This window comes from Neoarius graeffei, chromosome 4 (genome assembly GCF_027579695.1).
Source record: "Neoarius graeffei isolate fNeoGra1 chromosome 4, fNeoGra1.pri, whole genome shotgun sequence".
Lineage (NCBI taxonomy): Eukaryota > Metazoa > Chordata > Actinopteri > Siluriformes > Ariidae > Neoarius > Neoarius graeffei.
In genome coordinates, this window is record NC_083572.1 from 85,172,035 (window position 1) to 85,196,560 (window position 24,526).

General features: G+C 41.9%; 1 protein-coding gene across 8 annotated transcripts in view; it reads right to left on the reverse strand.

The window, feature by feature from the left end:
• pde4ba (phosphodiesterase 4B, cAMP-specific a) overlaps positions 1 to 24,526 on the reverse strand; it is a 466,048-nt gene that overhangs the window by 95,020 nt on the left and 346,502 nt on the right. For 5 of the 8 annotated variants that reach the window (XM_060919903.1, XM_060919905.1, XM_060919907.1 and 2 more), the window contains 4 exons: positions 8,966 to 9,002; positions 8,764 to 8,834; positions 4,976 to 5,110; positions 4,301 to 4,350 (listed from right to left, as the gene is read on the reverse strand). In XM_060919903.1, the coding sequence (XP_060775886.1) occupies positions 4,301 to 4,350; positions 4,976 to 5,110; positions 8,764 to 8,834; positions 8,966 to 9,002 (293 nt within the window). The remainder of the gene's footprint in view (positions 1 to 4,300; positions 4,351 to 4,975; positions 5,111 to 8,763; positions 8,835 to 8,965; positions 9,003 to 24,526) is intronic. The other 3 variants (XM_060919906.1, XM_060919908.1, XM_060919910.1) reach the window with 1 other exon arrangement.

The window sequence follows — 24,526 nt, forward strand, 5'->3', positions numbered from 1 at the left end:
GCTTTATGCACGCGAATGCTGGCCCCTGAAACAGGCAGACTTGGCCAGGCTCCAGAGGAATGAAAGAACCATGCTTCGTTGGATGTGCGGCATCAAACCAACGGACGACATCCGAACCCAGGACCTCCGCCAGTGGTTGTACTTAGAAGATCTTGCTGATACCATTCGACAGAAGCGCCTCAGATGGTTTGGCCACGTCCAGAGGAACAACACCTGGTTGAGTCGTATATACACCCTGGAAGTCGATGGATGTAGGCCACCTGGGCGACCTAGAAAGAGCTGGAGTGAGGTGCTGAAGGGAGACCTGAAGGCGTTGGGACTGACCCCGGGCGATGCATATGATAGAGGGTTGTGGAGGAGCAAAACCATGCAACGTCATACCCGCAGTTCAGTGGTCCAGTGACGTAAAATGGATAGTGAGTGAGTGATTTATTTACTTTCACCGTTAAACTGTGTCACTTAGAAAGCACTGAAGCTGGAATATAATGTGTGTGGAGGTTAACAGAAGTCCTGTTCTTAACTACGCAAACACAACAGCTTAAAAAGAACAATTTTGCAAATCAATTTTTTTGACTACAGAAAACTTTTTCTAAATTTTCTAAATTTTAACCTGTTGTTTTTATCTTTTGATTCCAGTTTTTGTTTACGGGTATTAAAGTGGCACAGGTCGATGTATTAAACAGATGAATAGTACCCTGTGGAGCTAGAATAACCCCTCGGTACTTGAATCACACGCTGTATTGCCCACTGCCTCATGCCTTTGAAGGAGAACGAGCTGGAAAAACACAGCGCGGTAATGTTTACACTTGGGTACAGAAACAGCCAAAGTTTAACCTCATTATAATATTGTAATGAGCGAGGTCGCAGCAAACATGGCGGAACCGGCAGCCTCTGACACAGAAGTGAGCGTTCGAGAGCCATCAATATTTACTCAGCTTGTCTGCTGTATTTTTCCCCTCTCTTTTCTGGCGCGTTTTGCCTCTGACAATGTCAGATACTGCCTTAAAATCGTTGGGGGTTTTTTGTCTCGATTTTGGAATCCTCGTTCGATCTGGGCGATCCGCCATGTTTGCTGTGGCTCCACGGTCGTGACCTCTGACCCGCACATGACTTCACGTAACTTTTCCGAACTGGCTGCTGAGCAAGCGGTTTGTAAACAGACTAACGCGTGGTTTGGACGCCCCACATTAGGAAATAAAATGTATTGAAACAAGATGATGCAGACTAGCTATGGGGGTGGGTATCAGCTCAAACAATTCAGAAAGGGGAGCGGATTCAATGATTCCTGAACCAGCACATCGATCTGCGTCACTTTAAAGGATTTGTATAGTTAATTTCTATTGCGGTTTACATTCTTGTATTGGTATATTGTGTAGTTGTATAGAGTAATTGCACTGGTAGTATATCCCTGCACTGTTCACTTTTTGCACTACTGTCATGGTACACATTCTGTTCTACCACAGCATCCTACTGAACCACTTCCACTATGCATACTGCTTTAGAATCTGTGATCATCTCACAACTGTCTTCTGTGAGGTTTTTATTTATTTATTTATTTTATTTAATTTTGCATTTGTATTTGAGTACACACATTTGTATGTGTGTATCATATAAGCTACTGGATGCCTTAATGTCCTTCAGGATGAATAAAGTATCTATCTATCTATAAAAGACGACTGGCTGCATATTTGAATTACTTATCAACTAGTAAAAATTAGGAGTCGTGCAACCTCTACTGTTTATTTGAAGAGTTTGGTTCCAAAACAGGGTGGCACGGTGGTGTAGTGGTTAGCGCACTGTCGCTTCACAGCAAGAAGGTCCTGGGTTCGAGCCCCGTGGCTGACGAGGGCCTTTCTGTGTGGAGTTTGCATGTTCTCCCCGTGTCCGCGTGGGTTTCCTCCGGGTGCTCCGGTTTCCCCCACAGTCCAAAGACATGCAGATTAGGTTAACTGGTGACTCTAAATTGACCGTAGGTGTGAATGTGAGTGTGAATGGTTGTCTGTGTCTATGTGTCAGCCTTGTGATGACCTGGCGACTTGTCCAGGGTGTACCCTGCCTCTCACCCATAGTTAGCTGGGATAGGCTCCAGCTTGCCTGCGACCCTGTAGGACAGGATAAGCAGCTATAGATAATGGTTCCAAATTTGAAAAATTGAAACTCCCGCCACCAAACCATAAGCAATTATCATATCTTACTCATACCATATTCAGTTTTCGCCAAAACGATATCTGCCCTTTCATTCCAAAACACAACAAGCGCCATCACCGATTTTTCTCAAAATCAGACGTATCCATTTAGCCAATCAGAGGACACCATTGGCGTGAAATCTTCCAAGATGGCTGTGCCCATGAAGTAGGAAATCACTTCGTCACTTTTTGCATTTATTGGACAATTTCACGCTGAATTATGAATAATTTTGATAAAATAATCTAATTTTTTTTTAAAAAATCTATAAAATAAAAGAATCTGTCATGAAAGAACACGGTTAAATGCACTTTAAATAGTAAGGGATATGCAGCATTTTGGGGGAAAATGCCGTGGCATGGATATGTAACGACTTGACAAAAAAATAATTACTTGGTTCAGTTAAAAGCTGTTAATTAGTTCTGGATTTCATTTTTGAAGTTTATTATCATTAAGGAGTTCGTCAATACATTTTAAAACACGATACAGTGGTTTTCCTTTTATCACTTCCCATAATCAGAAAAAGGGATTTTTCCCGAAACAATGGAATTGGCTATATAGCGTTTTGGAACCAAATTCTTCATTTGACCTAATAGATTTCCAATAAAGCCACAACACTGCAGTCTGAGCTCAGACAAAAATTTAATACAACCCTTTAAAAAAAATCAACTTTTTTTTTTTGCCAAAAAAAAAAAAATCTGTATTTGGCTCAGTTTCTCACATATACTAGCCTGGCAAGCCAGACTAAATGTGAATATTCAGTCTGGCCTCGATCCGTAGACATTTCCGAAGCGGGTAGGAGGAACAAACCGCTGTCTTTCAAACTGTCTCTGTGCGTATAGGCCAACGCTCTGACCAATCAGCGCAACAGTGACTGTGACGTAGTCAGAGCGACAGAAAGCAGTGGGGGAGGCCTTGAAATAAATTTTTCAAAATGCGTATTAATTAATAAACAGGTTCTAGATATTAAGAAGTTTGGAGATAATGACCACAAGTTTGGAGTCTGTACCACATACACTCATTTTTTTTCCCAAGTGTTTTTCAAGGGTTTGCTTAAACTGTTTTTGAGAGTTTTTATTTAGTGGTGTTTGGTGAAATAATTTCCCTTAAATTTAAAATAACGGGAAAATAAGAAACAATCAAAAAGTAATGTTTCAAAGCTGTTTATTAATTCTTCGTACTGCACAAACTAGCCCCATCCTTTTGGCTACGAGCGGAGCCAGCTGGTAGATCAGACTTTTGCCATAGCCGGTCGGCAAAACGGCGAAAACGTCCTTCTTGAAAAGGAATGAGCGGAGAGCCTCTTCCTGCTCATGTTTCAATGAAAACTCCAAGTCTAATTCTTCTAAAACTGATTCCAAAGCGGAGTCAAACGCGCGCTGTTCACTAGCCGTAGCCATCTTTCCTGCTGTGCTTTCTCCAGCGTCGCGCAGCTTTGTCGTCACTCCTGCAAAAGCCCGCCCAAAGAATCCAAACAAAAACCTTGCGTTGTGATTGGCGGGCACGATTTGATGCCCGGGGTGTTTTTGTTTATATGGTGCGAGGCTAGACCCACTCGCTAGGCAAAAATATTTTTGGCCGCTAGGCGGGTGGGTCTAGTTTACTAGGCTACACATATACTGCACATAAGAATCATTCATTCATAATTCATTCAGATTGATATATTTAGATCTGCTTACTCTGCACTTTGCTATTATTGCTGATCAGATACTAAACTACATTTTGTTGGAAACTACGCAGTGACAAAACTGCTGAATCTGATCTAATCCGATCTAATATAATCTAACCATCATATTTGTATAACGATGCCCTTTTGACCCGAGAGGAACAAAGTGATGTGAAATGATTAAGGTCTCTTTACTTCTCATCCATCTCTTATTTACACACACACACACACACACACACACACACACCGCATGAGAAAGATCACAACGTAGGAAAAATGCCCAATTGCCTGCCTGCTTATATAAATATTGCTAATATTTAATACAAAGATACAAAATATTGAGAATTTTGAAAAAGCAAGCCGGCCAAAGTTTTAAGAAATGTCTCAGCACATGAAATGTTAATCAGACTGGTTTACACATTCATAATATAACAAAGTGTGATGGCTTACCAGACAGGCAGACTCTGGTGAGGGAGGGCTGTGTGGTCGCCGGTGATCTCCTAAATGGAAAAAAAGTGTGCATATAACAGCAAGCTTCAGCACATTTAATATATTTAACAGCATATAAATCCATCACATTCATTTGTGTGCCTCTGTGTTTAATATTATCAGGGCAAATTTTATACCTAATACAGTACCTCACTTTTATTAAAAAAAAGCAAACTGAAATAATGTCCAATGTGTAGTACTTTAAATAAGTTATTTATAGCTTAGACACAGGAATATGTTCTAGATCGTTAATGCTATATGGTGTTTCCTTCAATATTCTCAGACGGGGCTGACCTTCCTGAATATTTCCAGAAAGAACAGCCAGTCTGTGAGATTGATCTGATCTCCATCTGTCTGGCTCGGGACGTGACAGACTTGAGCCGAACCCAACAAACGCCTCTAACAGAGCGTATTAATTGGTATGACGTAGCTCGTGGTAAGTCAAGGGGAAAAATAATCCCTGTGTTCAATAAAAGTGAAGAATTGCCTTTTCTCCCTCCGCTCTCAGATTCCAGGTGGAAAAACGTGTTGCTGAGAGGAAACGACGGACACGTGGAAAAGACCCAAGCAGGCGATTAATGTCTTTAAAGTGGTCGAGTGCAAAGTGGAAAGATGAGGATGAGGAAAATGTCATACTGGGTCAGTGCACTTTGTTGCTGAGTGCAGCTCCATGCTGTGCTCACGCTGCCCTCTTGTGTTTCAGCAAACACACTGCAGCTTGTTCGAGGGCCGACAGCTGCTGTAGGTTCATGCAGACTAATGCCATTGTGTCTGGAAGAAATGTGCACTTGTGAAATGTAGGTAAGTATTGTTTAAAACCTTGTGGACTCTCCAACTGCAGAAACATGATTAATATGTACACACTATGAACATGTTCAGAAAGCAAGGTGCATTTTAAATACCAGAGGTGGACAGTAACGAAGTACATTTACTTGAGTGCTGTACTTAAGTACGCTTTTTGAGTATCTGTACTTTACTTGAGTATTTATTTATTTTTTTTGGAAACTTATGACTTTAACTTCACTACATTTGAAAGATAAACATCGTACTTTTCACTCCACTACATTTCTAATCAAGGTCCTCGTTACTTGTTACTATGAAGCAGCTTTGAAAGTGGATGTTTATTTCTTTTCTTTTCTAAAACGTGATTGGTTTTTTCGCAGGTGACACCGAGACAGCCGATCAGTAATCACTAGGGTCACGTCACGTCCATAGACTGTATAAAATCAAGTTCAGTGATTTCTCAGCAGCGTTATTTAACATGATCAGTTGATGGCAGAATGGAAGGAGGTGGTTCTTCTGGGGAACGCACGCACCCATGGCCATACCTAGAACCCATGTTTCAGTTTTCTGAAAGGAATAAAGATTCGTTTTGTTTTAAATGTTTGCCGAAAACGGAGCACGTCACAGCCTACAAAAACTCACCATCCAACCTGTGGAAGCATATTGAAGTATGCAAACGTTTTATTCCAAGAGAAAGCTTGCAGTGAAGTTGTTTGTGCTTTTAGAGCTAGCGATAATGTTGCAATAGCTATGCAGTCTGGTTAGTCAAATGACTTTCTATGGATTTGCCCGCCAAGTTGACGTAGCCTTGTCCACGGCTAACGTTAACACATACAATAGCTAGTTAACTTGGACACTGTTAGTTAGCATGTAAAAACGGAGTTACGCCAACATGAATAACGTTAACTTATCTGAAGTCCTTTCAGAAATGTTTTAGCAGAATCTTGCCAAATAAACAAAATGTAGAAATCTTTCTTTTCTAGTAGCGTTAGCTACCCAGTATGATTTTGAGTTTGAAAAGAGTTTGCTAGCATGTCAGGTGGAGCTTCACTAACTAGCTAGCTTAATGTTAAACCACCATGATTCCACAGGCAGATTCATATGTGCATGAATACAGAAATGCGTTGACAGAAAATGTACTTTTAATACTTAAGTATTTTTAAAAGCAAGTACTTTACGTAACTGAAGTAAAAATTTGACTGGACAACTTTCACTTATATCGGAGAAACATTTGACCAGTGGGATCTGTACTTTGACTTAAGTAATGAAGTTGGGTACTTTGTCCACCTCTGTTAAATACCCAGACTAAAATATTTTTAAAAAATAATAAGGGCTGCCATGTAGTTAAGCGAGTTTAGCAGCTTGTCGAATAAGTCTGTTAAGTTATTCAATGGTGTAGTGTTATCACAGATTCTTCCACAATTCTAGTGCAGATGAAGCCATTGAACACTAATCGTGAAAGCTCAGATTTAAAAATGGGCTTAGAAATAGACTTTAATCTTAATCTGAAATGGTATTTTTAATAAAAGAAGAAGCAGCCTTTATTTGTCACATGTACAATCAAGCACAGCAACATTCCTCCTCTGCATTTAACCCATGGCCTAAAGGTTAGAGAAGCAGCTTTGGGACCAACAGGTTGCTGGTTTGATTCCCTGGACCAGCAGGAATGGAAGAAGTGCCCTAACCCCCAACTGCTCCTCAAGCTGCTCTAGGTATGTTGCTTCGGATAACAGCGTCAGCTAAATGCCTGTAATGTAATGGAACACAAGTGAGCAATGAGCGCACACATACCCAGAGCAATGGGCAGTTATGCTACAGCGCCCGGGGAGCAGCTGGGGGTTAGGTGCCTTGCTCAAGGGTACTTCAGCCATGATACAGAGGGAGGGGAAAGTGTTATTCATTCACTCAACTCCCCTCACATTTTTCCTGCCGGTCCTGGGAATCAAACCAGCGACCCTTTGAGCCTAAAGGCCAATTTATGCTGACAACCCAGTCCTCGCAGATAGCGTCGCAGACAGCGTCTGCGTAGCCCCCCCACCTTCGCAGACGCTCTGCGCGCACCTCCCAAAAATTGTGACCACTGCAGAAGCCTCGCAGACAGCGCCGCAGACAAGAGGGCTCTGATTGGTCCACTCTACATCCGCTGTACACGCACTTCCGCTTCCCTACTTTCCCGGTTTGGTTTGTTTTCACGACCGGCATTTTTAAAAACACGAGCGAAGATGGAGCAGCACGAAGAGCGGTTGATTGAGGAAGTACGTACATCTATACGACTCCAGTTCTAGTCATTATAAAAAAAAAGTTCTAGTCATTATAAGTAACCGGAGGATAAACACTCCACTAACCACACCCACCAACTACTCCTAGCGACTTCGCGCCCCCTTGCGTTGTGCCAGTGAATAACATCGCGCACGCCTATTACTCCCCGCTCAACGATAAATTACAACTGTCTGCGAAAAGCTATCTGCGAAAGCCTTGTCGCAAGAGCATGCAGAGGCCTTTAGTTTGGAAACGGGTTTTCTGTTTCCACTGACAAAGAACTGGCTCTGTTTTTAAAAATGCCGGTCGTGAAAACAAACCAAACCGGGAAAGTAGGGAAGCGGAAGTGCGTGTACAGCGGATGTAGAGTGGACCAATCAGAGCCCTCTTGTCTGCGGCGCTGTCTGCGAGGCTTCTGCGGTGGTCACAATTTTTGGGAGGTGCGCGCAGAACGTCTGCAAAGGTGGGGGGGGTTACGCAGACACTGTCTGCGACGCTATCTGCGAGGACTGGGTTGTCAGCATAAATTGGCCTTTAAGGCTGCTTCTCTAACCTTCAGGTCATGGCTGCCCCCCAGTAATAATAATAATAATAATGCAATATGCATAGAAATAAATGAGATAACCGGGTTTACTGACAATAAAATACTATAAAATATGGATAACAAGGAGTAAAATTCTCATCAAGCATAATTATAATAATACACAGTGGGCCAAAAGTAGGTATACAGTATTTATTCATTATTTCTCTTTATTATTTCATTATTTTTCAGTCAAATTTTGCTTTGACAGTACAGAGCTAAAGGGATGGATCAGGCGACACGGCAGCACTGACTGGACGCCACGCTCACCTGACCTGACTTCTTTTTCTAGAACGTAGTAAAGGAGAAGGGTTTTGAAAGGAAGCCCGACACAGTGGACAAACTAAAAGGGTTCGTCTCATAAGCATTTCTGGACATTGATTTGAACCAGGAATTCTGTGTTAGTGTGTGTCACAGTTCCAGGAACACCGATGGAAGACATTTCCAGCACCTCAGAGACTAAACAGGATATGATCAGGACTGTTTATCTACTCAATACCAAAAAAGACATCATGAATAAATAGTGTATACCTACCTTTGGCACAGCCTGTACAGCTGTCAGTTTTTAGACTGATCAATTGTAAATTAAAAATGAGAACAATGGATTTAAAAGTGTGACTAATCATTCAGGGGCAAAGTTTATTTTTCTTGAGTTAGATTTTATCTTGAGTGGAATGAAATTTATATGGAGTTGAATGATGTATGGAGAAGAAAATGTTAAAATGTTTTTTTAAACAATATTTTGTAAAAAAAAAAAAAAATCAGATGTTAAAAGCACATTTAAACAGCAAATATAACTTACTTGTTTGACGTACACTGTACATTAGTCAGCACGGTGAAATTATTCCTGACACTTCGAAGGCTAGCCAGAACCTAGACACAGACAGAGTGAGTGTTTAAATAAATATGTTTAATGCTACAAAAGTAAACATGAACATAAGAAAAGTCCACGTTGACTGCTGAGCAATCACACTTACGACAACAAATGATAAAGTCATGTTTACCTGAGCGAAAGGTGTGACGATTAGGTCATCCCCATGCCTGTGAGCAAAACAGGATATAATAACTTCATTCTGAAGTCAGATTTCATCAAAACAAAAACACATTACTGAAGCAATACTGTAAATGTCATTATTGTAAGGTGAGGAATGACAGTGTCTCAATGTAGAAGTATGTTACAGAGCCAGCTAATGACTTACTACGTCAGTGACTACACATTGCATAAACAGTGTGAAAATTACAGTGTGTAATTTGGTGAATAAGATGTCAGGGAGAAATATGCTGAACATAATGCCAGCTGAGGCCATCAGAGGATGTGGGGTGGTGTGAGACACGCTGCAGCCTGTCCTCAATTCCTTCCCCTAATACAACCTAATTCAAGCTTCTGTAGCTTCGTTTCTTTCACAAATTTTAAGCACGTTGCTGAAAGTCTGTTGTGTTTTACCGTGATGCTGAATGTTTTGAAGAGACGTAAAACAAGATCAGCTGTGAGCTACTGCTCACTTACGCATCCCCCCGATCTCGCTTATATCAGAATGCAAGCAATCGAAGGAATAGGACACTTATTATGAATGTGGACTTCAACAAATAATGAACCCTGAAACAAGTAAGTAAAGAGGTGTGTTCTCCCCAGGGATTTCAAATAGCATCCTGGTAAACTGTCATTTTGAAATAGCATTTTGCTTCTTGAAATAGCGTCAAAATCCACGCTATATGTTTCATAAATACGTTCAGTCGGTAAACAGGAAGTCGATGTGTGACAGATCTGAAAACGGTATACACGGTATAGAACCCCAAGCTGAAGCTCGGTACCAAATATCAAGCAGTTGTGATTTGTAGTTGCTGAGAAAAGTGTTATAAAAATTTTGTAAACCCACGCTATACGTTTCATAAATACATTCAGTCGGTAAACAGGAAGTCGATGTGGGACAGACCTGAAAACAGCATACACCCAAGCTGAATTGTGGTACCAAGTGGCTATGATTTGTGGCTGCTGAGAGAAAGGGTGTTTCGGATGGATGGAGATACGGATGGATGGACAGACAGAGGTAAACCAGTATTACCCTCCCCCTCGGAGCAGGGGTATAAATAATCAAAAGAACAAGAAGCCAGACGCACAGGCAGACATCATCATCATTTAACCAAAAATATCACTGGGGAGTTTGTGGGAAGTTGGCAATGTTTAAAGCACATATTTATCTTATGACTATAATGAGGAATATAAAGCAAATATTTTGGCAAAATGCAATGTATATTTATTTTGGAGCCATTACAAAAATTTCAGCCATAGGACTCAAACCAGCAATGTATGAAAAACAGCTTTGAAACATTTTGTATCAGATTAATCGTGCTTTTCTACGGAGCCCCTAAAGAGATATACGTTTTTTTTTTTAACTTAAAAACAAAAAAAAAACTTCTTGAAACTACCTGAGAGAAGCCTGAACTCCATAAATACAGTGGAGCATTTCTGACATGAGAATGGCCGTACATAGAGGATATTACATGGTTGAACGAAGATATGAAGTTTATCTTCGAGTGGTGAACATATTCATGAGTGAATATGTGAAAATATTTTCAACATGAGGGGCGGCACGGTGGTGTAGTGGTTAGCGCTGTCGCCTCACAGCAAGAAGGTCCGGGTTCAAGCCCCGTGGCCGGCGAGGGCCTTTCTGTGCGGAGTTTGCATGTTCTCCCCATGTCCGTGTGGGTTTCCTCCGGGTGCTCCGGTTTCCCCCACAGTCCAAAGACATGCAGGTTAGGTTAACTGGTGACTCTAAATTGACCGTAGGTGTGAATGTGAGTGTGAATGGTTGTCTGTGTCTATGTGTCAGCCCTGTGATGACCTGGCGACTTGTCCAGGGTGTACCCCGCCTCTCGCCCGTAGTCAGCTGGGATAGGCTCCAGCTTGCCTGCGACCCTGTAGAACAGGATAAAGCGGCTAGAGATAATGAGATGAGATTTTCAACATGAGAAGATAAACTTCATATCTTCATGCCACTGTGTAATGTTCTTTATATGATATTCACACACACACACACACACACAAAAGCAAGTTAATCAAAACAATTTTAATTTTGAACTGGTTCGCCATTTTGACAACGCATGTCTAGTCAGCGGGAAAACGCTGGGAGTGACGTCATCGGAGGTAAATATCAGGAATTATTACACATACAGGACACTTTTTCAATAGAATAAAAACGTGTTCTATTCCCTTCTAGCGAGTTTCATTCATTTGGTTTGATAGCATGCAATATTCAATGCGTTGAATATGGTTTAAGATATTGCATGGTTGTCAAGACAACATGACGTCACATGTCGGAGCTGATGCGAACATTCAATGAGAAAGTTTTCTGCTGCGTATGCGCAGAAGCATTTCTTTGTTTGCCGGGAAAGAGAAAGACGTGTTGAACACCCGAAAAGCTACCAAAACTCGCCCATATTTACAAGAGAAAAACATACCAACAGACATCGAAAAACGGGAAAAGAGAGTGTATTATAATAATAATAATAGCTTTTTACGTGGTGTACCAGATATACTGTATTCTATTCAGCAAGCATGATATTGAATGAGTCGAAGACGAGTTCACTATCATGCTATCTGAATGGAATACATCTGATATACCACTCAACACCAGCCAATATTATTTAAATGTGTCACTCAGATCCACAATGTATTTCATATGAAAAATGCAAGTTTTTCAACACAAGAAGATAAACTTCATACCCTCAAGCCATCAGGTGATTTTCTTTTTATTATATCGACACATTCACAAACAAAAAGTATGCAAATTTATCAAAAACATTTCATTGATTTCCTCACGAGTGACAGAGATTTATGTCACGGTTTTGAATCTCCATGTCCCGGATGTAGCTCGTATGAAAAATACGAGTGGTGTATTTCCCATTAAAACACTCGTATCCATATAAAATTAACAATCATTCCACAAAATCGAGTTGTACACCAGCTGATCAGCTATAAGCCATGTACGACAAGACTGAGTGGAATAACTGTTTTATTATATCCACACTTACTGGATTTTGAGAAACAGAGCATTTTCATTTTTACCTTTTGCAAATTTGATAAATAAAAACTTTGTCAAAAGGTCAGACAAAATCATTCCCACTTAGGCGGACTTCTTCAAAACCTATCGATGGCTGCATGAATTGACTTTATTGTTATTGGGTTTTTTTTGTACAAAGTGCCGCCTCACTGTCGTGCTGAGGTATAGAACAGCTTTAGACATTTATTTAATTCTTCCTTGGACATTTCAGTGATGTAATTTTCCAACTTATTTGAGCTTTTGAACCAGTCTAAAAAAATTCAACAAATTTTAATATTTAAAGATGAAGAATGTAAACAAACCAGAGAAATGACAGTAGCAATTTGTAAAAAATGCAATAATAATAATAATAATAATAATTTTGGAAAAAAAAAAAGATACGTTCTTACAATCAAATACTTCCATTCCATACTTTGTTGCTTTTTTGTATTTTTGGGGGTTTTGTTCTCGAATTTTTATTTCGTCCTCGGTTGATTCAGCCACATGCTCCACCATTTTGTTTTTCTCTACTCACGGTATATGAGCTGATAGCCTAGTAGTAGAGCAGCCAATCAGAGCACACGATTGCTCATATCCAGTGATTGTGGATATGTGGCAGATCACAGAATCCAGGGACACATGTCGGCCCGGGGGCATTTTGAGTTATTGACAGATTCAGAAAGTACAGTTTCTAAGCTTTCCAATGATGCCTTCCATGTGGAGATCTGACAATATTTGAAGAATGTGTGGCCTTTTGAAAGTGTATACTTCTTAAAACAGAAAAGGGAGAAAATCGCCCTCAAAGTTTTCGATCTCAGCTACTCTGGGTGTAGGGCGGGCACATAATGGTGCTCATTTGCATGACATTAAGGAAAGCCCTACCCCCTACTAGCTAGCGCAATACTACTTTCATGTAAACAAAGATCACCACGTCAATTTTCCTTCCATGCAAAGTATGCCCAACACAATTATGAAGTACAAAAATAAGTCCTAAAGTATACTTTAACGTTTTGTGGTTGAAAAATTACTCACACCGTAAGAAAGAAAGATAGCACGATGATGACACAACTAACACAACACTAGTTTCATGTAAAGCCTCGGTCACAACCGGCCGTACAGTACGCGCTCCTACGGCCGGTCTACATGCAAAAAACGCAAGAAACACACGGAGAGCGCGCATGAAACGCACGAGAGCGCGTGTGTGACGTGCTGATTTTCGAGCCGCAGACCGGCTGCAGAGGTTCTTTGTCATGTCAAACAAACTCTACAGGCACTTGCGTTTTTTTCAGGTTGCAAGACAAACTTACGGCCAACGCGCGTCTTTCTCCGTGAAAAAAAAAAAAAAAAAAAACGCAGCGATTTGGGAAACGCCAAAAATCACACGGCCAAAAAAAATCGTATGTCCGGTTGTGACCTAGGCTTAACCAAACCACAACACTCTCCGTTACATGCAAAAATAACCACACAGCCTTAGATTAATAAACTTACCCCATCAGAAAGAGAAACGTTGCCTTGCACACACCAATGCCTCCGATGGAATGTAATCCTAGAACGATCCGTGTATCATCTGATCATTCAAGTATTCCATTCAATCTGGAAAACGAGGTTGCGGGTTTTTTTGCTAGAAATGGTGATCTCCGATGTAAATACCGTGTGTCTGTTTGCTTCACGGTGTGTCAGCTCCTCTGCGCTCTGTTTAGTAACTCATTCCATAGTGAAATCACACGCCTGTATGCAGTTAAGTAGCCATGCGCTCAGCTCGGATCATACAGCTGATTCGCGGAAAAAAAAAACAAAAGACTTAAATCATCATGTGAATGGCCCATATATCAAAGATTGCTATGTGGAACGTCAAAACGCTGTACCAAGCTGGAAAGCTGGACAACCTCCTGCTAGAGATGGACAGGATGAACATCGAGTGCTTAGGTCTATGTGAAGTCAGATGGCCTAAGGCAGGTGATTTCTACAAGGAAGACAAAAGAATCCTCTTCTCTGGAGGGGACTTCCATCACCGCGGAGTGGCGCTTGTCCATGGAAAATACTTCGCGAGATCCGTGCTCTCCTTCTGGCCCAAAAACAATCGAATGTTTCTAGTCAAATTGAAATCTAGTCCCTTCAACGTAAACATCATTGTCGTGTACGCACCAACCTCAGAGGCGGATACCCAAGAAATAGAGTCCTTCTACGCATCGTTACAAGAGCTCCGCGCATCCTGCAAGTCGAATGAGATCATGATTGTCACGGGTGACCTTAATGCAAAGGTCGGCGCCGGAAGAGATGGTGATATCGTTGGACCCTATGGGCTTGGCGACCGAAACGAAAGAGGAGACCTTCTCATCGACTGGTGCAAAGAGAACAGCATGGTCATTATTAACACATGGTTTTACCACCATCCTCGCCAACTCTACACCTGGATTAGTCCTGGTGATAGAGCACGTAATCAAATCGACTACATAATGATAAACTCTCGTTTCAGGAATGCTATCAAGAACGCCCGCACGTATCCAGGTGCGGATATTGACTCTGATCACAATCCTGTGGTGGTCAAGTTCCAGCTTTCTCTCAAGCGGGTTGTGAAACCAAAGCTGGTATCAAAGTTCAACTTTGACATCCTACTGTCCAACCAAGAAATTAAGATGAAGTTTAACGACTATGTGGTAGCCAAACTGCCTGATCCTCCACCAGCCGATGTCTCTGAACATTGGAATGCAGTCACAAGTGCCATCATCGAGGTGGCCGAAAGCAACATCCCCAAAGAAGAGAAGAGAAAGAAACCATCAAGTAAGTGGTTCACATCTGAAATCAAAGATCTCATGGAAAAACGTAGAGCTTCAAAGTCTAATCCAGTGCTATATCGTCAAGTCAATGTGGAAGTGAAGAGGAAATGCAAACAAGCCAAAGAGAAGTGGTTAGAAGAGAAGTGCCAAGAAGTCGAGAATTTGAGCCTCAACGCAAAACACATGTTCAAGAAGATCAACGAGATTGTTGGAAAACGAGCCATGCCCTCCTCTAGGCTCATCAAGGCAGCTGATGGCCGAGTGCTACAAGAAACATCTGAGGTGACAACTCGGTGGGAAGAGTACATCCAGGACCTCTTCGACGACAACCAACCAGGCGATGAGGTCATCCTGGAGTGCGCAGTGACAGGCCCGCCCATTCTGAAGTCTGAAGTAAGATGGGCTCTCCATCAGTTGAAGCCTGGGAAAGCAAGTGGACCCGATGGCGTATACACTGAGATGCTCAAAGCGTTGGATGAGGAAGGCATCAACCTTGTGTGGAAACTTCTCATGCAGATTTATGAAACAGGAAATTTTCCACAGGACATGCTCAAGTCAATTTTTGTGACCCTGCCGAAAATCTCTGGTACACTTGACTGCGACAAGCATCGTACAATCAGCCTCATGTTGCACATGCTGAAGCTATTGCTGAAAATTGTCCTACAGCGCATTAGACGAAAGCTTCTTCCAGAAATACCAGAGGCCCAGTTCGGATTTATGAAAGACAGAGGAACAAGGAACGCGATTTTTGTCTTGAGAATGCTGTCTGAGAGAGCCATCCAGCACCAGAAGGACATCCATCTCTGCTTTATTGACTATCAAAAGGCTTTCGACAAGGTGCGCCACTCTGAACTGTTCAAGATGCTCATCAGTATCCAAGTAGATGACAAGGACTTCCGCATTGTACAGTCGGTATATCGTGATCAACTAGCGGCCGTCCGTCTCCCTTGCAGCACAACGAACTGGTTCAAAATCAAACGAGGAGTACGACAAGGCTGTGTCATGTCCGCGGACCTCTTTAATCTTTATTCAGAAATGATCCTACGCGAGCTTGAAGAAAGACCTGAAGGCATTATTATCAACGGCGTCAAGATAAACAATCTCAGATACGCTGACGATATCGTCCTGCTGGCTTGGTCCGAGGAAGAGCTCCAGTCCCTCTTCGATGTTACGGTTGATGCCAGCCAGCGCCTTGGTCTTAATGTCAACACAAAGAAGACAAAAACCATGGTCATTTCGAAATCAGAGATCCCACCAACGTGCCAGCTACGCCATGGAAACAACTCTATTGACCAAGTATCCTCGTTCAATTATCTTGGTGCCATTGTCACCTCGGATGCGCGATGTAAGAAAGAAATCCGTAGACGAATTGGAATAGGGAAGGACGCTTTTAGCAACATGCACTCGATCTTCACTGATCGCAAGCTCTCGATGAAGATCAAAATCCAGCTGCTCAAGTCCTATGTATGGTCAATTCTTCTGTACGGCTGTGAATCATGGACGTTCACCACTGAGACTCGTAGAAATATTGAGGCAGCAGAGATGTGGTTTTACCGCAGGATGCTTCGCATTTCATACGTGGACCACGTTACAAACGAAGAGGTCCTCCGATGGGTTGGTATGGAGCGCGAGCTACTCTGTATGATTGATCAACGGCAGCTCAAGTTTCTTGGCCACTGTGTGAGAAAACAAGCACTTGAAGATCTCAGCCTCAGTGGAAGGATCGTGGGAAAGAAAGCCCGGGGAGGTCAGAGGAAAACATTCCTCAAGAACTTTGATCTCACCCCTGCAGACATCTGGGTCTTGGCAAGACAGAGGGAAACGTGGCATGATATGGTTCGCCAAGCGCCGATGACACTCTCGACGACGACGACGAATGGCCCATATGGTAATTTACCCACACCCCCCAGCAGGCTACAGTCCTGACAAAAACGAGACAATTTGCAACAAAAAATGTATGCTTTTCCAACAAAACAATCTATTATCTGAAATACTGATTGCATTCTTCAAGATCTCAACTTGCACATGATGGAAAAAAACAAAAATCACAAATTTAAAAAAAAAATGCTTCTTTTGTGATTATCTCGGATTCGTTTCGGCCGACATGTCCCTGGATTCGGTGAGGGGTCACATATACGGTAAGAAAGAGGGATATCTGACACAAAATGTACCAGAAGATATTGTAAAATCAACTAGACAGGGACACTCTAACGAGTGCAAACCCCGCCTTTTCCCTATTAAAATACATTGGGTGAAAATTTCGAAGTTCTGCCATGACCTTGACCTTTGACTTCCAAAATTTAATGGTTTCCTTCCTGGGTGATTGGCAACACGTACAAAATTTGGTCCAAATCGATCCATTGGTTCTTGAGATATCTTGCAGACACACAGACAGACAGACAGACAGACAGACAGATACACACACACACACACAGACTGACGCAGGTGAAAATAATAACCCCTCCGACTACTGTCGGCGGGGTTAATTAACAGACAACATGTGCACCAGAGACGATAAACTTATTATCATTATTTTTTTAAACATGCGTCCCTTTAGGAGTTCTGTACTTTTTGAAATATAATTAGGGTTTTTTTCTTTTTCTAAATGTATGTTTGAAATTTTTTTATTGAGCTATAGACAAAGAGGTATAGGGGTATTTACTTTTATATTCAACCTCTCTCTGTCCTACTGTACTGCTTCAAATCTGCCACCATTGTGCCCATCCCTAAGAAACCATCTGTCAGCAGCCTCTCTGACTACAGACCTGTGGCTCTTACCTCGAAGTGCTTTGAAAGGCTGGTGCTAAACCACATCAAAGCCTCTCTTCCTCCCAGTTTAGATCAGCATCAATTTGCATACAGATCCAACAGGTCGACAGGAGATGCAATCAACACAGCCCTCCACAGCGTGTTGATACATGTGGAACGTCCCGGCTCATATATAAGAACGTTGTTCGTGGACTTCAGTTCTGCTTTTAATACCATCATGCCCAGCAGAATGATGTCCAAACTTTACAGTCTGGATGTCAGCCATCACATCTGCAGATGGATCAAGGACCGTCCACAGTCAGTTAGGCTGGGCTTCCACCACTCCTCAGTCCTGGCCCTCAGCACTGTTGTCCCCCAAGGCTGTGTATTGAGTCCTTTGCTATACACCCTATACACCCATGGCTGTACACCTGTCCATGACAGCATCATCATTATTAAGTTCGCGGATGACACTACTGTGGTAGGACTGATACATAACGACGAGACTGCCTACAAGGATGATGTCCAGAAACTCACTGCTTGGTGTTCTGACAACAACCTGGTACTCAACTCCTCGAAAACAAAGGAGTTGGTGATAGATTTTCGGAGGAAGAGGGAGGAATCTGCCCCTCTCTACATCAAAGGGGACATTGTGGAGAGGGTCAGTGACTTCAGATTCTTGGGAATATGTATCTCTCAGGACCTCACATGGACTATTAACATCACTGCTCTTGTGAAAAAAGCACAGCAGAGACTCTACTTTTTGAGGTCACTGAGAAAAGTCAACCTGTCCCAAAAATGTCCTTTTACAAATGTTCTGTGGAACGCATCATCACCCACGACATCTTGGTGTGGTTTAAGAGCTGCACCATGGCTGACAAAAAGGCTCTGGAGAGAGTCAGGAAGTTGGCACAAGACATTATATGGACACAGCTGCCCTCACTGATGGACATATATACAGTGGTGCTTGAAAGTTTGTGAACCCTTCAGAATTTTCTATATTTCTGCATAAATATGACCTAAAACATCATCAGATTTTCACACAAGTCCTAAAAGTAGATAAAGAGAACCCAGTTAAACAAATGAGACAAAAATATTATACTTGCTCATTTATTTATTTCACACGTTTGTGAAGATTCTCAGTCATCCAGGTCATAGTAAACTGTGGGTGGTAAAAGAGAGCAACTGGACTTGCTTGAAGATTCTTGAAGACGTTTCACCTCTCATCCGAAAGGCTTCTTCAGTTCTGTCTGACTAATAGGGAGTATCAGGTATTTATCCTCTCATGGATGAAAAGCAATCCTAAGGTATCGTTGAGTCATCCTGTTGGTGTGGGTCACTGGGGGCTGGGTGTGAACGGCCTAGAGAATCGTTGGGGTGATCAGTGGGTTGTTGGTTCTCTCTGTCCTCCTGTGAGTCACTGAAAACAGCTGGGTTTTGGTGTGCATTCAGTTGTCTGGGAAGTGTGCCAAGGACTGCATTGTAGGTGGCTGATAAATGGTGTCTTAGACACCACCTCTGTTCAGTGATGGCCGTTCCATGTTGACAAAAATGGCTTCTTTATATCCTCGCTCATACCAACGATCTGCTTCAGGGTGTTGCTGGGTCTGAAGTGTACTGGAATGTTGTGTTTGTAGAAGATCCTCCTGAGTTTCTCAGATAGACCAGAAATGTAGGGAATGACAATGTTCTTGCGTTTGTTCCTGTTATCTTCCTTGTCTGTTATGTTCCTTTTTCTGCTCTTGAAGAAAGCCCAGTTGAGATACCCGCAGTTCTGAAGTGCTTTCTTGATGTGATTTTGCTCCTTCTCTTTTCCCGCTACCATTGTAGGAATGTTCTGAGCCCTGTGTTGCAAGGTCCTAATGACCCCCAATTTGTGTTCCAGTGGGTGGTGTGAGTCGAAGAGTAGGTACTGGTCTGTGTGTGCGGGCTTCCGGTAGACCTCGATGCTAAGGCTTCTGTCTTGTCTAATGTGTACATCACAATCCAAGAAGGCTAGATTATTCCCACTGACGTCCTCCCGAGTGAAATTGATGTTGATATCCACTGCATTAGCTTAGAGAGGCTTCCACTTCATGAGTTTTGATTTTAACCCAGGTGTCATCCACATATTGAACCAGTGGCTGGGAGCAACTCCTGAAAAAGTGGTCAAAGCTTTATTTTCTACTTCCTCCATGTATAGATTGGCCACAATAGGGGACACTGGTGAGCCCATGGTGCATCCATGCTTCTGTCTGTAGAAACTTTCATTAAACTGAAAATAGTAGGTGGTCAGGCAGAGGTCAAGCAGGGTGCAAATCTGGTCCGTGGTGAGGTTTGTTCTATCCAGTAAGGTGCTGTCTTGAAGGAGTCATTTTCTAACAGATTCGACTGCTTCTGTGGTGGGAAGGCAGGTGAATAGAGAAGTGACATCATAGGAAACCATGGTTTCATCTGAGTCTTAGACTCAACAAAACAACCGCTTCACAGGCACATGGCTCAACACAGGAGAGCCAGTTCCTCAGGCCAGGACTCTGCTGTCTATCTTCATCTTAACAACAAAGGAAACTCATTTCAGGATTGCAGCGTACACATTTTAGCCAGAGAGGATCGTTGGTATGAGCGAGGAGTTAAAGAAGCCATTTTTGTCAACCTGGAACGGCCATCACTGAACAGAGGTGGGGGTCTAAGATATCATTTATCAGCCACCTACAATGCATAAGTTATAACACCTACCCTGTTTTAATGAGAGTCAACCCACAATCATTGAAGTCAAATCAGTCTTAGCTGAGCAAGTCAGTAACAGTATTTCTTACTTTCACCATAAATTTTTATTTAGATGACTTTGGTTTATAGCTGTCAAAGGCCTCGGCCTTAAAACCGGTTCCTGCTGTGACATCATGCACTCGGGCATGGCTGGTTCAGTGGGGCAGCTCGAATGCCAACTTTGCGGTCGATTTTAACTCTCAAAAATATATTTTTTTATTCCCATTTATACAGCATACATGAACATTAACCAATGTGAGAGAGGCCTTCAGTTGCTTAGAAGTTACCCTGGGGTCCTTTGTGATCTTGCCGACTATTACACGCCTTGCTCTTGGAGTGATCTTTGTTGATCGACCACTCCTGGGGAGGGTAACAATGGTCTTGAATTTCCTCCATTTGTACACAATCTGTCTGACTGTGGATTGGTGGAGTCCAAACTCTTTAGAGATGGTTTTGTAACCTTTTCCAGCCTGATGAGCATCAACAACGCTTTTTCTGAGATCCTCAGAAATCTCCTTTGTTCGTGCCATGATACACTTCCACAAACGTGTTGTGAAGATCAGACTTTGATAGATCCCTGTTCTTTAAATAAAACAGGGTGCCCACTCACACCTGATTGTCATCCCACTGATTGAAAACACCCGACTCTAATTTCACCTTCAAATTAACTGCTAATCCTAGAGGTTCACATACTTTTGCCACTCACAGATATGTAATATTGGATCATTTTCCTCAATAAATAAATGACCAAGTTTAATATTTTTGTCTCATTTGTTTAACTGGGTTCTCTTTATCTACTTTTAGGACTTGGGTGAAAATCTGATGATGTTTTAGGTCCTATTTATGCAGAAATATAGAAAATTCTAAAGGGTTCACAAACTTTCAAGCACCACTGTACGCACCCTTTACAAACAATCTGAAAATTTTTGATAAAAACAAAACCCAAAACCCAGGAACTACAACCATTGCAGCATTATTCAAAAGCATAATCTTCTGACTTTTGATATATTCCTTTTTTTGCAGATATGTGCTGAATGTTTATATTAATTCATGATCTTGCTCCACCACTGCCCAAAAAAACTGTGCGTCATTCTGCAGAGACAATGCCAGGGTCTCCAGGGCATCAGTGAGAAATGACTGTTCGGCCAAATTCAGGAAAACTGCCTTCAGCATTTTCAGTCAGAGCAGCTGAAAAATGAAAATGTATTCCCTTATCAGAAATTGCACGTTTTAGTATTTTTAAAACAACACTTAAAATATGGCCCAAGACAAATCAATCATGTGATCATTGATCTTGCCCTGTGTCTGAAATCACTCACTCGTTCACTACTCCCTACTCACTATCTAGGGAATTCTATATAGAGGACTATATAGTGAGCTAATTGGTAAAATAAAATGAAAAAAAAAAAGCACTTTCGGACACTACTCCGTCAAGCTGGTATTTACGTCATTACTGTTGCGCAATTAAAACGTGCCAGATCAGTCGGCTGGTGGGTTTTCAAAATAATAAATACATGCGTGTATTTTTGTAATAAATCCATATTGTACTGAGCGTATTTCCTACATTAATAAATACAAAGTACTTTGTGCCTGCTGCATCTTTCAGTTCTTTTAAATCAAGCCTGAATCCTTTCTTCTTTGCCGCTGCCTTTTAATCAGATTTGAGGCTTTTGATTAATTCCTCACTTTTATTCTTGTATTTTATCTGTCTTATTCTATTTTAGCTTATTTTCTCTTCTCCTACTATATTTAAGAAGAAGAAGTGGTTTATTCATCACACACTTGTGAAATTCCTCTCTGCATTTACCCCATCTTGTTACACACACTTGCACACACACATGAGCAATGAGCACACACACACATACCCAGAGCAGTGGGCAGCCATGCTAACAGCGCCCAGGGAGCAGTTGGGAGTTAGGCGCCTTGCTCAAGGGCACCTCAGCCCAAGGCCGTCCCATATTAACCTAACCGCATGTCTTTGGACTGTGGGGGAAACCAGAGCACCCGGAGGAAACCCACGCAGACACGGGGAGAACATGCAAACCCAGAACCTTCTTGCTATGAGACAACCGTGCTAACCACTACACCACCGTGCCGCCCATTAATTATACTTGAATGTCGGTTTGTAACGTGTTTCTTCCTCCATCTGTTCGCCCCAACGCACTTTTTTTTTCTTTCAACGTGACTGCAATGCATGATGGTATACAGTATATTGCTTGGTTAGTGACCATCGGTTGTACACTACTTTACATGATGCATTGTGGGATACTTTGAGTGCACTATATAGGGTGTAATAATTCTCACTATACATTTGGACAGCACTACAAAATGGCAAACTCACTATATAATGAGTAGTGAGCGATTTTGGATGCAGGGCTTGTGTGGAACCGATCGCTGTGACCATGTAATGTATGTCTTGTATGATGTTTATATGTGATACTGTATTGTTGTAAATATTGCTCGTTGTTGTGGTTAACTGTTGTTTTGGATTGTCTGTATTGTACTGTTTTGTATGTGCTTTTACACTGCCTGCCCAGGGACGACAGTTAAAAAATGAGCTTCTTGCAAACTCTGGTGCAACAGCTGGGCTGTGCACGGTCCCTGTTAACAAAAAACAATAAACTAAGCTAAACTAAACTAAGGGCCCGTTTACACGAGGATGCTGTCGGGTAAAAACGACTAAATATTTTATCGGAAGTGCCTTTCGTCTACACGGGGACGGCGTTTCCAAGGCTGAAAAACGGAAAAAATTGAAAACGCCTTCCAGAGTGGATAAATTAAAAACAGCCCCCGTTGCATATCCGTCTAAACTACCCAATACGCGAAACTCTGCTCGGATCTGCTCACGTTGGGTACGCATTTACGTCATACATATGTCATATACTGTACATGCCAGCCCGGGAAGTAAGAAAGTAAGTAAAAAAGTAAGAGCATGTCTGATTACATCGATCCAACAGACCTTCAAGCTGCTCTGGCAGCTTTAATAAACGTCCAGGAGTCCTTCGAACATCTATACCGAATCTGCACATATACCGTTAATGAACAGAGGCGGGTATAGCATGCTCTTACTTTTTTACTTACTTTCTTACTTACCATAGCCAGAGTAGTCAAAGTTTTCGCGGCGCAGATGTGCAGATCAGACAAGACGGAAGACGTTGCGCAGGCGTACAGACATAGCGGAGGTCTTTCACAGCACCACGTAGCCGCCTGGCATGCACATCCAATTGAATTCCACACATTTATGCGTCACCGTATAGACGCAGATTTCCTCCTTGAAAACGGTCGTGTAGACGCGGAAAAAAGTGAGAACGAAAACGGACTTTTGCGTTTTTGTTTCAGACCGTCCCCGTGTAAACTGGGCCTAAGTGAAAAGATCTTGAATAGAGTAAAACTTATCTAGTGTTTCCTATTACAGGGTTACAATCAACCAAATATCTAACAACTATTAAGCCTATTTCTCAAAATGTTTAATAATTTCAAGCATGAAATAGTCTGGTTCTATTGGCTTTCCATTTATTTCTATAAAGGAGCAAAATTATGTGCCAAACAGAATGCGAAGATATAAAACAAAATGAACAAAAAGATCTAGAAACAAGCTGAATAATCATATCTTTGAGAAATAATCTCATAAAAAGAAACATGAGAGAAATTTGCCCATAATCAATATATTTTCACTTAGATTTTTTTTTTCAATGCAACGTTTGAGTTTTGCTAAAGCATTGGGATGTTCAGAGCATACTGGTACAATAAAACCATTTAAAAGTAGACGGCCTTTCGATTTCACAAAATCTGTGATATTTAGGTCTGTCTGAAATTTGGTCATTGTGATGTATGTTTATTTCTGTACTATCTAAAAAAAAAACAGGCCATTCTGTGGCTGGGAAATTATTTAATTTGAGGGCATTCCCGAGTAAATAATGTGCATGAAATCACTGGCTTTGTGCAGTCAAGCAGACAGAGGAAGTCCGTGTGTCTGCGCATGCGCAGGTTTACCTTTGACCGTGCACTGACAGTTCCATCATTCTGTCCCTAAACGAACAGCTGACCACACCGAGGTGCTCGCTGACTGCCGATATTTACTAGTTTGGTCCTGCGTTTCCTTTCCTTCGTATATAACAGAATGTATTTTCTTCTCGCGTTCTGTTTTTCTCGTCGGTCTTTCACGTTTCATTCGCACACTCACGTCCTCCATTTTTCTCTCCTGTTTCAAATTTGTATCCCACAATGCCTTGCGCGAATGGGGAAAGCCCACCAT